Genomic DNA, 16,128 nt, shown 5'->3' on the forward strand with positions numbered 1-16,128 from the left:
ATATTTCTGTAGTTAGCACAGCCACAAAACCCAAAGCAAACAGATACGTAGCCAGTAGTGTATTTAGGGGGGAGGATAAAGGGCGATGGCCTCCCCCTAATGATCAGGTAAAAAAAATAAAAATTTTGCAAAAAAAAAAAAGTTGTAGCGCAATAATTGCTTGGATGATTCATATAGCGTGGAGGGCGGGGGTATACTTTTGGCAATGTAATTTGTCAACAGTTTTTCTTCCTTTTTTTGACAATTGCATGGCACAAATTCACGAGAGATTCAATGAGTACTGCTCGCTAGCTTTTAAAGTCAGCACATTTTTGCCTTCATTGATTCATGAAGATGAAGACTGCACGATCGACGAGATTTTCGGCTTCTACCATGAAATGCTGGATGTTGAACCAAGCAATTGCTTTGCAGTTACTATTGAATTGCGAAGATGGAGAGTGTGGTATTTACGTCTTGACAACGTCTGGAATTTGTTACGTCATCTGCTGCTTGATTAAAAAGCGCAATGCCTCTGGCACCGCAAGCAACCTTTCCTTTCGACTGCTTTGCCAGAGCGTCAAAGTCTTATGTTTGAAACTATTATGTTACAGTAGAAGTTTGTGTTGTATGCCTACTACGTTACCTATTGCTATTAGTTTGTCTTTAGTTCTTATTGTTTTATGTTTCTATATTTCAGTGAATAAAAGCCTCAATTGGTTATTAAATGTTTCATCACCATTTTATTCACTTGATTTAATGGACAAGTTGCTGCGACCCAACAGACTGGAGATCCTTCAAGAGGAACCCAAAGTAAAGAAAATATACGAACTTTTCCAACTGCGGTTGAAAGAAACGAAGGAAATCCAGAGAACATCGACAAGCTGAGGTGCAGGGACCTACGCTGCAGCAAGGACAGCGCTCGACAATGCTTATCATAAAAAGAAAAATGTTGTGTTTGCTAGACATTTGTTAATGACCAGAGTTCAAAATCCTGAAGAGACCATCGATCAATACATTCACGCATTACGTCAACTAGCAAGAGAATGCGAATTCGAAAACGTAGACGCCGAGACCTACAAAGACGAAATTACAAGAGATGCTTTTATTAATGGTATCAACTCCAATACAATTCGACAGAGATTACTTGAAGAGCAAAAATTGGATTTACCAACTGCCATTAGAAAAGCTCAAATGCTGGACCAAGCCAAAAAACACTCAAATTCTTATTTAACTAATTCACCCCAGTGTGCTTCATCCATTTCTAACCAATCCAGCAGCAATGCGAAAACGGCAACAATGAAACCTACAGTTTCTAACCGATGCACAAAGCGCAAGTGTTTTTTTCGTGGAGGTAATCTCCATGCCGGTGGCAAATTCTTTTGTCCAGCGAAAGACAAGCTTTGCAATGCTTGTGGCAAGATTGGTCATTTCCAGCGTGTTTGCCAAAACAACCTTCGGAAAGCAGCTGCAATACCATTTGCAGGCCACAAATCCCCACTTGATGATGACAACACAGCCCATGATGATGCTGAAAAATCTCACTTGTATTCTGTTCTTGGTACAGTCCCAGAATGCTTAAACAAAACCACACTACGTACACAAATAAAAGGAGTGGATTTCGATTGCTTGCTGGACACAGGTGCATCTGACAAATTCATGAGTGCCAAAGCTGCAAAACTTATTAAACTGCAACCTCAAGGCAAGCCATCTAAAGTTTCAATGGCTTCGGACCAACTGACTGCACAAGTGCTGGAGAAAGTGTGTACTGAAGTCAAACTTCAAGAGAGAAAGTATGCCAACGTCGTCTTTGGAGTAGTACCAAAACTTTGTGCCGACATCATACTAGGCCAAGGTTTTCTGAACTAGCATGAAGAAGTTGTGTTCAAACTTGATGGATCACAAAGAAAGTTAGTGATCGGAGACTCTTACTGCGGGGTATCTGCCTCAACCATGGAATCTCCTCGTTTACTCCAAAGTTTGGAACCTAACTCAAAGCCCATCGCTACTAAGTCTCGGAACTTCAATCAAGAAGATCGTAAATTCATCCGGGAGGAGGTGAGCAAACTTTTGCCCGAGAAAATTATCGAACCTTCTTATTCACCTTGGCGAGCACAAGTGCTGGTTGCAAGAGATGGACGACATAAACCAAGAATGGTTGTTGACTATTCACAAACTATAAATAGATTTACGTTACTTGATGCTTTTCCGCTTCCTTAAATAAGTGACCAAATTGCAAAAATCGCAGAAGGATCTGTGTTTAGCACTTTAGATTTAAAATCCGCGTATTATCAAATTTCGCTTTGTCCTGCTGACCGCCCATTTACGGCTTTTGAAGCCGAAGGAAAATTACTTCAATTCACGCGCTTACCATTTGGTGTTACTAACGGTGTGTCGTTTTTTCAACGATTTGTTGACAAACTGATCGAAAAGCATAATTTGACTGACACCTATGCCTATCTTGACAATATAACTGTGTGTGGCAATGATCGAGCAGATCATGACGCGAAATTAAACGCCTTGTTTGCTGCAGCCATAGCAGAGGGCTTAACTTTTAATGAATCAAAATGTGTTTTTGCTCGTAATGAGATAGACTTACTAGGTTATAGACTTTCACACCGTAAAATCAAACCTGACCCCGAACGCCTTCAACCCTTGCTCAAACTTACCTTGCCAAAATCTAAACCGGAATTACAACGGGTTTTGGGAATGTTTTCTTACTATGCCAAATGGGTACCTGATTTCTCTGAAAAGGTGAGACCTTTAGTACAATCCAATCTATCATCTTCTTTTTTTCTACCCTCTGACGCTATTAAAAGCTTCGAAACTTTACGTGAAGGTCTTGCATCTGCTTGCCTCACCAGTGTCAAAGAAGGAATTCCATTTGTAGTGGAGTGCGACGCTTCGGAGCATACCTTAGCTGAAACTTTAAATCAGGGAGGGTAACCTGTTGCCTTTCACTCTAGAACCTTTTCTCGTTGCGAAGCAAACTATTCAACTGTGGAAAAAGAAGCTTCGGCTATCATGGATGCGGTTAGAAAGTGGACTGGAGCCATTTATTACATGGCCGCAAGTTGACACTTCCGACAGATCAAAGGGCCGTTTTCTTCATGTTTGACCCAAAACGACTAGGTAAAATTAAAAACAACAAAATCCAGCTGTGGCGTGCCCAATTGGGAAATTTCGATTACGACATCTTGCATCGACCCGGTAAGAGCAGTGTAGTTCCAGATGCGTTATCCAGAGCGTGTACACTATCTTCTAACTCGCCCAATCTTACCAAAATCCATTAAAAACTTGGGCACCCAGTAGGGTTGCAAAATTCCCGGGATTTTTCAGAGCTGAAACTTTCCATGGAAATTTTGGGAATTAACGGGAATTTTGGGAAATTTTCGGAAACTTTCAAAACAATCTTAATTTGATGTTGAAACAAGAAAATAATGGCCTTATAGGCTACTGTTTAGAATAAAAATACTATGTATGTATAGCCTAACTAAAACACTTAAGAACATACAAACATATGGTTTAGTTTAATAACTCCAAAAATGAATCATCACCAATCTGTTTTTTTTTACAAAGAAAAACAATACTGGGTCAGTTACAAAGTCGTTGTTCTAGTTGCTGCTGGTTAGCATCTCCTCCTGCTCGGCTTCTTCAGATGATGTACTAATGACTGCTCTGGCAGCGCCATCGACTTCAGAGTCAACTTCAGTTTGAGTTGACTTGTCTTCACATGGCTCAAACAATGTCAAGTTTGACCTGACAGATACTAGTTTTTCCACCCTTTCATTTGCTAGCCTATTGCGGACCTTGCTAGTGTGAGTGTTCCCAAATATGATCAGTATTTTTTTAAATATTGAAAAAGTATGCATAATTATTAATTATAAATGCATAAGCCTCATTCTTAATCAACACCAAATTAGTGTTTATAATAATTAAAGAAAATAAAAAATGCTTAAGATAGGTTTTTGATATTTTTTCTAATTGATGAAATATTTAACAAATGTTTTAAACATAATAAATGCCAAATGAAAATTCCCAATATTCCCGGGTCCTTCAAAATTCCTGGAAAGTTTCCAGGAAAGTTTCCAAAATTCCCGGAAACTTTCCACCCCTTTACAACCCTAGCACCCAGGCATTTCACGTTTATCCCATTTCATTCACACCAAAAATCTGCCCTTTTCTATGGAAGATGCCAAATATGTTTGTTTGCACTGCAAAGTCTGCGCTGAATTAAAACCTCGATTTTATCGTAAACCACCCGAATTGTTGATTAAATCGATGAGACCATGGGAAAGACTCAGCATTGACTTTAAAGGACCCCTCGATGGCAGGAATAAGTATATGTTGATTGTTGTGGATGAATATAGTCGCTATCCTTTCGCATTTGCATGTAAAGACATGACTTCGCCCACTGTTATTCGATGCCTTGGTCAACTCTTTTCTTTATTTGGTCATCCCTTGTATATCCACAGCGACCGAGGCTCTTCATTCATGTCTCAAGATCTCAAGCAATATCTTTCAGACAGAGGAATTGCGGGTAGCAGGAGTACACCATACCACCCTACCGGCAACTCTCAATGTGAAAGAATTAACCAAACTGCTTGGAGAACTATCAAACTCTTAAGAACATATGAACAGCCCGAGAGCTGCTGGGAGGCAGTTCTACCCGAAGCTCTGCACGCAGTACGATCTCTCTTATGCACTGCAACCAACACCACTCCCCACGAACGATTTATGGGGTTTAGTCGTCGAAGTATGTTCGGTCAATCTCTTCCTTGCTGGCTTATCTAGCCAGGACCAGTCCTACTCCGACGTTTTGTCCGAAATAAAAGCAATCCGCTTGTGGAAGAGGTCGAGCTATTGGACGCAAACCCAAGTTTTGCCAATATGCCATTTCCCAATGGTCGAGAATCTTCCGTCTCAACCACGATCTTGCCCCCACACTTAGAAATGGATCAAACCATGATAACATGGTTTCTACTCTTACTGAATCTCCCTTTCAAACTTCACTCACACAACAAAATCTTACATCAGAACCTCCATGTACACAACAAAACCCTTCACCAGAAACCGTAGGTACACAGCAAAATCTTACACCGGATGTTGATGCAGATGCTCATACTTCTTCAGAAACTAATCACAAAATGACTGAATCTCCCTTAACTATTTCTACACACTCGAGACGTTCTTCTAGAGCAGGGATGGCAAACCACTGACCCGCGGGCCACGAAGTGACCCATCACAGATTTTCCGTGACCCACTTGTCTTTTTTAACATAATGAAATTTAAACAAATATTTCAGCAAAGAATAAATGTTTTACTAAATATTTGTAATAAGGCCCCACCCTATTTTAATCTAGTACCATACCGAATTGCCATATAGCAGTCTGACACAACTTAAGTTGTGGTAATGTTTTACAGCGATTTGTTGAATTGTTGGAAGAAGTAGAGTACAACTTTTTTTAGCTGAAAAAAATCAAAAATATCCAGAGTTGAGCGAAAGTAGGCTACTTGTTTGAATGATTTACATTTTTCGCTGATTTCACAATGCATTACAATAAGTTAAATACTAAATTGCAAGGCTGTGGAAATATTGTATTATCCATGTTTGGGCACATTAAAGCATTTGAGAAGAAACTCGCTACTTTTTCTGTAGACCTTGAACAAGGTCAGCTGAAATATTTTCCTCAGTTGTTGAAGCACTTTACCAGCACCAATTTAACTTATGAACAAAAGCAAACTGCACGCAACAAGTATGTTTTACTGACGAAAGAGGCCAAAAATGTAATGTCAGAAAGGTTTACCCAGTTCCGAAAGCTAGATACTACATTGCAGTTCATTCTTTTCCCGCATGCAATTCAATTTGAAAATCTTGAATTATCAAACTTCGAATGGCTTCGTCTTTACAACTTGGAAATGGAAATGATAGACTTTCAAGAAAGTGCAGTTTGGAAAACAAAATTTGTAGAATTAAATCATCTCCTACTAAAAACTGAAATGACAATGGATATGGATGGTTGTGACTTTCCTGCTGTTGAAAACCATGCTGAAAATATAATTCTTACAGAGTGGAACTCCCTGCCAAATTCGTTTGAAACTATGAAAAGATTTGCGGTAGCTCTGTCAACGTTGTTTGGTTCTTCATATTCGTGCGCATCTTTATTTTCGCACATGAATTTTATACAACCAAGCACACGGAATCGTCTCAGCTCAGATATGAGTGCTGCATGTGTGAAGCTAAAAACTACGGATTACCAACCAAGGATAATAAAACTTGCAGAGAAGATGCAGCAGCAAGTTTCGCATTAGCCTAACATGTAATTAAATGTATGACCCACTTTTGCTTTTTCAAGGGTTAAGGTCTCTTTTGTGACCCATGCACTAAAAAAGGTTTGCCATCCCTGTTCTAGAGTAACCAGACCACCTGAACGATATGGTCACAACATATATATACAACGTTTGAGGTGCCTGTAGGTAATGCATTTAGATTTATCATGTATGAAATGTATCTGTTTATTATTGTATCGTCTTGTTATTGTTTTATTCAAAGATGATGCTCCGAAGATGAAGGAGGGAAGAATGTGGTATTTACGTCTTGACAACGTCTGGAATTTGTTACGTCATCTGCTGCTTGATTAAGAAGCGCAATGCCTCTGGCACCGCAAGCAACCTTTCCTTTCAACTGCTTTGCCAGAGCGTCACAGTCTTATGTTTGAAACTATTATGTTACAGCAGAAGTTTGTGTTGTATGTAGGGGTGTTCAATTTCGATTTTCGATTCGATTAATGTAATATTCGAAATTCGTTTTTCGTATCGGACATATTCGAAATTATAGCCGCCCTTTCGGCTGAACGGGTTGAAAGTAACTCGAGTGGCGCGAAATCGGTCTTGTCACATTTTGCAAGCGAAAAAAGACTTCGACGCATGCGCATTGTCGATCACGTGACTATCACACGCTCTCGCGGGTCCAACGGCCAGTCCTGCACCAGGGATGCCAGGTTGGCATTTTTAATGCCAATTTCACAAATTTCTCTCAAGAATGAAGATAGCTATAGGTTGTGCAATAGCAGAAAGTGTAAGCTGAGCTTTGTCGCAGTTTTATCCATTTTTTACCGAATCCATAGGCGCCTAAGCCGTGGGGGCAGGGCCGTAGCCAGACCGCAGAGCAAGGGGGGGTCAACTTTTTTTTAGGGGGGCCGAAAAAATTTCAATGCAAAATCATTATAATTGTAGCTGTTGCTCGAGAATGTTGAGATTTTGCCAAGGGGGGGGGCAAAATTTTTTTCAGGGGGGGGGGGGCGAGGCCCTCCTGGCCCCCGGCTGGCTACGGGCCTGCGTGGGGGCCTGGCCCCCACGCATATTTCTGTGTGGGGGCAACTTTTTATGCTGTATTGATACATAAAACAATAGATGAACTAGCGATCGGCAGCAGGAAAACACTTTTTGAATGCAAACCGCAACAGCTTCGCGATAAATAATCACTAGAACGAGTTGCGATGCTACAATCCAACAACAGACAACAAAATCTGTCATTTGATTGAATGTCTGCAGACGTTGAATCAATGTAAAAATGACTGATTTTGCTGCCTGGGACATAGCAAAAATCTACCATTTCGTGTCGATTCAATGTCATCAGATGTTGTCATACACCCAATGTCATACACCTAAAAACAACATAATTTACTACGTAGACGGAGTGTGCGTTTAGTTTTATGCGCTTGAAAACATACTCGATGTCGCTTTCGAGTCGAAACCTCTGCAGTGAAATGTCGCGGCAGTGAATCGCTCGCTGTGAAAATGAACTTGAAGTGTTTGGGATCCCAGCGACCTCGGCTTCAGCGGAGCGATCGTTTTCAAAAGCTGGCCTGACCGTCACGAAGCTGAGATCCCGACTGATGGGTGAGCATGTCGCTTGTGTTCTTAAACACCAACATGGGCCTGGAGCTGTAGACGTCATTTTGTGTTCTTTTTTCGCAAATTTGATCGCTTTTTTTTCGCGTTTTTTAGCGAATTTTCATGTCGTTTCTTTCGATAAAATCACATTTTGCAGTGTGGTGAATAGTTGTGATATTCGAAATCGAAATTCGGAAATCGAAAATAAATTCAATTTCGAATATTCAAATAATCGAAATTGAACACCCCTAGTTGTATGCCTACAACGTTACCTATTGCTATTAGTTTGTCTTTAGTTCTTATTGTTTTGTGTTTCTATATTTCAGTGAATAAAAGCCTCAATTGGTTATTAAATGTTTCATCACAGAGAGCGAATTGGCTTGCAGTTTCTGTGGATGAACGACCTGCGACTCTTGTGGATGCGTGTCAAGCGGCTGAACAACTCGTCACTTATCCGATTATATCCATAAATTACTTTGAATCTTTGCTACGCTTCCAGTTACAACTGCCTCCAATGAGCGATGTTTCAGTTCACTAAATAAGTACAGTACCGTATTTTACGGACCATAAGGCGCACCGGACTATAAGGCGCACTGTCAATAAATTGCTTTGATTAGTTTTTTGTTCATACATAAGGCGCACCGGACTATAAGGCGCACCGGACCATAAGGCGCACCGCACCGTATATAATTGTATATCGGTACTGGTTTTGAGTGTAGGCAATAAAGCACTACCGCACTTGATCCATACATAAGGCGCATCGGACCATAAGGCGCACGATCAATTTATGAGGAAAAAAAGAATTTAAAGTGCGCCTTATGGTCCGTAAAATACGGTACCTGAAAAATTATTACCGCACGACCACGTTTGGATGTTCTAGCTCAGAAGTATTTAAACAAGATATTGTACTCGAGTATGATGCAGTCATTGATATATTTGCCAAGCGCAGCCATCGCATTAACAGGCCTCGAAATTCGTTTTTGTCGACGGCGGACAAACGTGTCCCAAGCCTTAAAGCAGCCGGCGGCCATCGCGGCCATGGCCGCTAAGTAGTTCTTGAATGACCGCCGGTGCTGCCTCCTCGGTCGGCCAACTTGGCCGCCGGTTTCTTCTAGCTAATTATTTAATTTCGCAATAGAATGATCGTGGATTAACTGTCGAAAATATCTAGCATCAAAGACTGACGCAGAATTAGGTCAGCACGTCATAATCACCACTGTTGTATTGTGCGGAAACATTTGCTATTGTATGGAAAATATAAAACTGTGATCACCAGCTATAAGTCTTGTTTGTAATTCCCAAGTCCCGACGTTTATTTTAACAAAGTGTTAATCCGAAGTGCTAATTTACATCGGTTGGCAATATTGTCGTTTTTATGTCGATTCAATGTTGTCGGACATTGAATCGTTGTTAAAAAGGAGAACTACCTAGACAACAAAATTCGTCATTTTTACCCTGATTTAACGACTGCAAACGTAGAATCAATGTAAAGATGACAGATTTTGTTGTCTGGGTAGGTTATTTGACATCCGAGGGGAAAATACGTGTTTTCGAAGTTGAGAAATGTTTCCGCTGTGGGTTAGTGACTTCACACTCTCAATGGTGACATCATAACAATATAAATGGTCAGGTTTTATGAAAGGCGGTATGCAGTTGAAACAATTTACTGAGCAGCGAGCAGTTGAAACAATTTAGTGTCGTTATAGTTAGATGGTCCCGCAATACCGGATTACAATCCCGCTAAAGCAGTTATTGCGTGGTACAACGATTCTATAGCAGGACGTCGCCCAGACTTCAACACTAAGTGATCATTTTGGCCTTGTTGCAAGTTTAATTCTATTTACTTGTGCTATCGTTATTTGTATTTTGGCCTCCAAGCACGCAGATTTGGCCGCCGAGAAGGAGCTCTCGGTAGGCCACGATGGCTGCCGGAAAAAAACACGAGTTTTAAGGCCTGGTGTCCGGTCTGAGCAGCTATCTCGGCGGACAAATTAAGTCTCACGGCGGACTATCCAGTTTTAACGTTGATCGTCATGTTTAATCACTTCGTCTTGATAATTCTTCGCCATTTGAGAAGTATAGCTACGGTTCAGAAGGCTTTTTTAAATTTCAGCCAAGTCACTCTAAAAGGCTTTTATCAGACCAACGACGTGCGCTTGAAGAGTCAAAACGCCGTGTAGCTGCTCAATACGCCGCATAACTGATTAACTTCCACCTACGAAGTCGTGTGGCTTCTTGCGTCACAATGCTCTGGGCACGAGTCGGAAAACTTCTACACTAACGCTACTATTTTCTGCTAAGTTTATTTTTGCGTGTCATGTGAGCATACACGCCGACTTCCGGGGGGGCTGGGGTGCGGCGTCCCCCGTAAATTTATGGTTGAGGGGCAACAAAAATGGTGATTACAAGTGGTGTTTTAAAGATAAAACACTTTGCGAAAGAGATTTAAATAATTTAAACGGACTTAAAGAATGCCAAAAGCAAGAAAAGCCTACGTTGCTCTTACCCACGAAACAGCAGCTGATCGCATGGTTTTCTTGTACGCTATGGAAATTTCAAAGTAGATGGTAGAGTAACTTACGCTGCTGGAATAGTCACGTAACTATTCACGGCAATATTCAGTAAACCAGCTAAATTAGACGCACTATTTTCAACGAGGTCTTCCCGCTGTGAGACAATTATGATTCAACAGAACGCATTGTTTTCTTCGTAATGTGTGAGAATTAAATCGAAAACCGATAAAAGAAAAGGTGTTTAATGGTCTTGGTCGCAGATATTGCCTGCATTAACGACGCCTCTTACTGCTATTATCACTTAGCTAATCTGACATCATTGTTTTATGCGGCCGCTAAGGTTTGACATCGACTTTAACGATCATGGAATGTTACGTAATAATAACAACGATTATATCCTACACGCAATTTAAATAAAAAATTGATCTCTTAAAACAGCTCTTTCTGTTATGTCTCGTGAGCTTTGCATATTGCTCAACAAGTGCATAAAGTTTAGAATTGACAAGAAATCATTAAATTTGAAAATTAAGTTTGAATCACTGCAAATAAACGTATTCAAAACTTTTACTTAGGCCGACGCGATTTCACACTCCATAATCTACGTCGACAATCTTTTTTAGTGCGTTTATTTTAAAAACTGCCGAGCTGGAGACAACAGCATGTCCCGTGTTAGTTAAACTTGCCTTTTTGAGGTGAAAATCACTTGCGAACATCTCGACCTTTACTCGAGTACGTATATAACCTACTGTATTCAATAAAAGACTACAATGTTGTCAACGCTTTGAAAGTAAGTATGTAATTAGCGAAACGAGGTTAATAAAACTGATAGCAGGTTTTCACTAGGGATGTGCCAATTACAGAATTTTTGCCGATGCCGATTCTTAAATATTTGCCGATTCCGATGCCGATTCTTTGGTTAAATGATTAAAGCTGCTTTTAGTTGGCGCTTTACAAGTGGTTGCAATTTTGTTACAAGTTGCTGCCTTTGAAATGTCTAAAAGCGTTCACTTTGTCGCCTGCTCTAGACAGCGTGATTTTTTTACGGTAGTTCTTTGCTTCTTGCGCGCTACAAAGTGGTGATAGACACGCGTTTTATTTATTGCGGAAATCATTGAAAAGAGAAAAATTGCCATTGCTCACAGAGTGCAAAATAAACGTAGCTTAATGCAGTGTGCAAAATATTATCTTGTGCAGTTTGCCGTATTTTTCTCGCAGAATTCAAGAAGGTGCCAGAAACAAGAAGATAAAAAGACTAGAGTGTAAAAGAAAATGAACGCAGCGGTATTGAATGTACAAAAACTTTTAAAAAAGTAACACACCAGCCTTGCATTCAAAGTGCATCAATAGGCGAAAAAAAGAAAAACATCTTGTGAAGAAATTAGTATTGTTTTCGAACGCAGAGTTGCAACCAATCTTGTTGCTTAGCAAACACGTGAAGATTACCGGGTTGCTGGTTTGATTACGTTTGCGCAATCACACGATTGTTTGTTGAACGCATTAAGCGTAATAGGCCTATACTTGGAGTTGGAAGTTACTTCTCTCTGCTGAGTAAATTAACATTAAGCAACTTTCAGTGACTACAAATTTTACAACGCTTAAACAATAATTACAAAAAACATTTCCGCTTTTTAACATTCAAAATTAAAGGCACGTAAATCAAAATGCAATAACATCAACTTTTCTCCAGTTGCTGTGGTAAGTCTGTTCCGTTGAGGCGTAAAAATATTGCCACCTGTGCTAAAAGTTCGTTCGCTTTCGATCGACGATGGTGGTGACAAAAGCAATTTATTTGCAATTTTGCTCAGCTCAGGAAACATAGTATTGTTTGCTTTCCACCAAATCATTTCTCTTCTTGCTGCTCTAAAAGTGTCTGCATTAAGGTATGTATATTCTACAGATCAAAGAAAACTCCCTAATTTTGCCGAATGCCGACTAGAGCTGGGACAGCATTTGGCTGTAACATAGCGGTACACGACAACTGGGCGAGACAAAGTGGGCGATACCCACTTGGGTGAGACCAGGTGGGCGACGAGACAAGTGGGCGACGGACCAGGTGGGCGACGAGTCAAGTGGGCGACGAGTCAAGTGGGCGACCGACCAAGTGGGCGACGAGCCAAGTGGGCGACGAAATCGAAAGTTTAGCCGTTCGGAAAAAATATGATATTTAATTTTTACTTTAAAATACAATGATTGATTTGTGGAAGGGAGGCAATGAGAGTTCTCACGCTGAGTTTCACGAAGCATTGGAAGCAACATTTTCATTATTTTTTGTAGCCTAGTAATACTAGTAGCGCTTGCTGTTTGATGTTAATTTGCATTGTGACATCATCTTGACACATTATTTTGCAATTTGCGGCGTCAGGGTTTATCGTGAAGCTTAAGAGAAACCCCTCAGAAAAGAAACAAACGATAGGTCAAAGAGTGGTAGTAAGAGTAGCCTAATTGTAATCAAAGAGTTAGAAAGGAAAACGCCGCAGAGAGTTGTTGCAGCAAAATTTGATGTGGCACAGGCGCAAATTTCACGGATATGGAAGGCACGGCAAAAGCTCTTGAACAACCATCGTAACAACAACATCGACAAAACTCACCTTAAGCAAGTAGAAGTTGTGTTTTATTTCCAGCCAACACAACTTCTTTTGTCCATCTTTCAGACCAACGTATCATCAAGAATTTCAAATATCATTATCGATGGAGTATGTTGCAAAAACGTCCGGTCACCATCGATGCTAATAAAAACGCTGCAGCCACCAGCATAGCACGCGCAATCTGTTTGGTTTTTTTCGCTGACACTTTTCGGTCATTTGTCCGAAATGACTTGTAAAAATTCGGTCATTTTTTATTTATTTCGGTCATTTTTTTCTGATGAAAATATTTCCTTTTAAGTAGCTGATACAAACCAAAATTTGCACTTTCTGACTCGCTACAACATTAAGTTTCGCTGAGAAACGTTGTCGTGTTTTACCTGAGAAAAGTTGGAACAGACAAAACGTTTCTTCAACGTTCATCAGCGAAACTCAACCTTGCAACACTTGGCCGAATTGACTATATATTTGTTTGCACATTTTGACCGAATTGGCTAGGCTAGTGTTTCTTAACCTTTTTAGCCCAACGCCGCCTTTACAAACTGGAAAAATTTTAACGCCCCCCAACAAAAACGATTAATTACGAAAAGCAAATATATATGTATTTGCATGAAAACAGTATACTGGTAGTAGTGGTTACGTCATAATGAAACTCACCAGATTTTGTCTACTGAAAAAACTGAATGTAAATTTTAAATAGATAGCGTTTGTAAACAAAACGGTTGGTCAATCAAATACGACGATGGTATAAGACAAATTGTTTGGCTATCGTGCGAGCATGTAGAATAGATTATCCATTTACAATGATGTGACAAAATCGTTACGCTGGTCGGTAGATGAGTTAAACCAGAAGGCCCCCAATAATCAAAACGCTCCCCTTAAGCCGAGGTAATCATACCGCCCCCCTGCAAAATCAAAACGCCCACCGGGGGGCGGTACCGCCCCCGTTGAGAACCACTGGGCTAGGCTATATTTTTTTCGGACATTTTTCTAAAAAATCGGTCAATGACCAAAAAAAAAAAAACAGCGCACAATTAGTGTTCTTGACGCTATAAATCGTATGTGCGTGGAAAATCCAATGTCTCATGGAGACTTGCCATTAACTTACATTTACAATGTTGCATGTGAAAGTACCAATAAAACTTTAATCCGCATGCTCTAGTCTAGACGCTGCGTAGCCGCATCAGCAGTTTACAGAACACATTGTGACTGACAGTCATTGCTAGGGCCATTTTGTTTATGACCTAAAAATTGAAAAATATGACTTCAGTTTTAGATATTCTGTCAAAAATTTTATTTTAATGGATTATTTTTAGAGCATCAAATTTATGCTAATCTCCGTAGTTAATGATTCGTATGTAAGTTTTTACATGTATTGTAAACAATAACACACTCGAACAACTAACAAAAACTTCTGTTTCGCTTGAAAATCACTACAAACATTCAAATGTCTAATGCATGTACCTACCAAACCAGCTACTTAGTAGTTAAGATCTCACCACTGGCTGACCTAGTGACCCACCGCAAGTGTTTATAATATTCAGAGACTGGATTGTGTGTTGCAAAATAATGTGTCAAGATGATGTCACAATGCAAATTAATATCAAACAGCAAGCGCTATTACTACACTATGCTAGACTACAAAAAATAATGAAAATGTTGCTTCCAATGCTTCGTGAAACTCAGCGTGAGAACTCTCATTGCCTCCCTTCCACAAATCAACCATTGTATTTTAAAGTAAAAATTAAAAGTCATATTTTATACTGACAAGCTTTGATAACGGTTAGAGAACGTTCATAACTGACTTCGGCTAAACTTTCGATTCCGTCGCCCACTTTGGCCGTCGCCCACTTGGCTCGTCGCCCACTTGGTCCGTCGCCCACTTGTCAATCAATCGTCATAATTTAGAGTTTTAGACTACCGCTCTCCGAATGCTAGTTGACGCTAATGCGGTTGTTCAAAGAAGCCGTTCTTTGATCGGTATTTCCACGCGCTCGCGCTACTTTTGATTAGGAAACTTTGATAAAGAATCGGAAAGAATCGGCAATTTTTTCCGATGCCGATTCTCCAAAAATTGCCGATACCTGCTGATTCCGATTAATCGGCACATCCTTAGTTTTCACTCTGCTTGAGATCATGATTTTTTGCGTTTTATTTCGATAACTTCACTGTCTTGATCGTTGTTATTCACTGGCATGAAAAGGAAACGAATCGGCTTGTTTTCCAACTGTTCCAATTATGAGCTAACAATATCAAAATTTTTACGACTAGGCGTACTGCACGCGTAAAACTAATTGTTTCAAGCAGCGGTTCTAATAAATTTGGTTTGCGACTTATTTGTCAATATAAACAAGACACCAAGCTTAATCAAAGACTATTTTAATTGAGTAAAATAGCGTTACGGTCATGACGTCATCACCTTTCTTGCCCCCCAAGGTTTTTTAAAAAGTCAGCGCCTATGCATGTGAGCGAAAGTGAATTTTTCCTGGGCCATTTCTTATTTACTGTAATACCAAAACTTAACAAATTTTCTGCATCTTGCTGTAATAGATTACTCGTATAATCTAATTTTGTAACCAACCTTGCCTTAAGATCAATATTACTCGATCAAAGCCAGACACTGTGACATAAAACTTGAACTACGGATTAGTGTAGAAGTACCCGCACTCCCATCGATTCTTAGCCAAGAATTCACCTTTGTTACGCTGATTCAATGTCATCAATCGTTGAAGCAATGTAAAAATCGAAAGTTTTCCTGCTTGAATGGAAGCTAAGGGATATGTACAGTATTCACATTTTCTAGATGCGCGCTAGAATGCGCGGGAAATTATATTCTCGCAACAATTGTTCGTGGTGTGCAATTACGATTTGTATCGCTAGTTCCTGTGTTATTTCTCAGCGGACAAATATGACCAATTTAGATGGTACTTTCCGCAGACATCACATGCTGTGAGGGCGGACATGTCCGCCGTGAATTTTAAGGCCTGCATTAAACTGTAAATTGTCATTGCGAATCGCCGAGAGGCGAGAATGTTCGCCTAAAGGTATTCGAGGTTGGAAGGACTAACTTATTGTTTATGTTCTGAAGTGTTTGATATCTTTTGTTGGTTCATTGACTGAAACAGTACCGTAACTTACCTCTGCGGATTCGCTCTTGATTT

The 16,128-nt window shown here is 40.1% G+C and overlaps 1 protein-coding gene across 1 annotated transcript; it reads left to right on the forward strand.

Annotated features, from left to right (window-relative positions):
• Positions 1-951: 951 nt before the first annotated feature.
• Positions 952-2,922, forward strand: LOC145780360 (uncharacterized). Its single transcript, XM_082592060.1, has 3 exons — positions 952-1,737; positions 1,846-2,034; positions 2,410-2,922. Exons 1-3 carry the CDS (start codon positions 952-954, stop codon positions 2,920-2,922), a joined length of 1,488 nt encoding a protein of 495 aa, XP_082448186.1.
• Positions 2,923-16,128: the final 13,206 nt, after the last annotated feature.

Source organism: Aplidium turbinatum, chromosome 11, assembly GCF_918807975.1.
Source record: "Aplidium turbinatum chromosome 11, kaAplTurb1.1, whole genome shotgun sequence".
Lineage (NCBI taxonomy): Eukaryota > Metazoa > Chordata > Ascidiacea > Aplousobranchia > Polyclinidae > Aplidium > Aplidium turbinatum.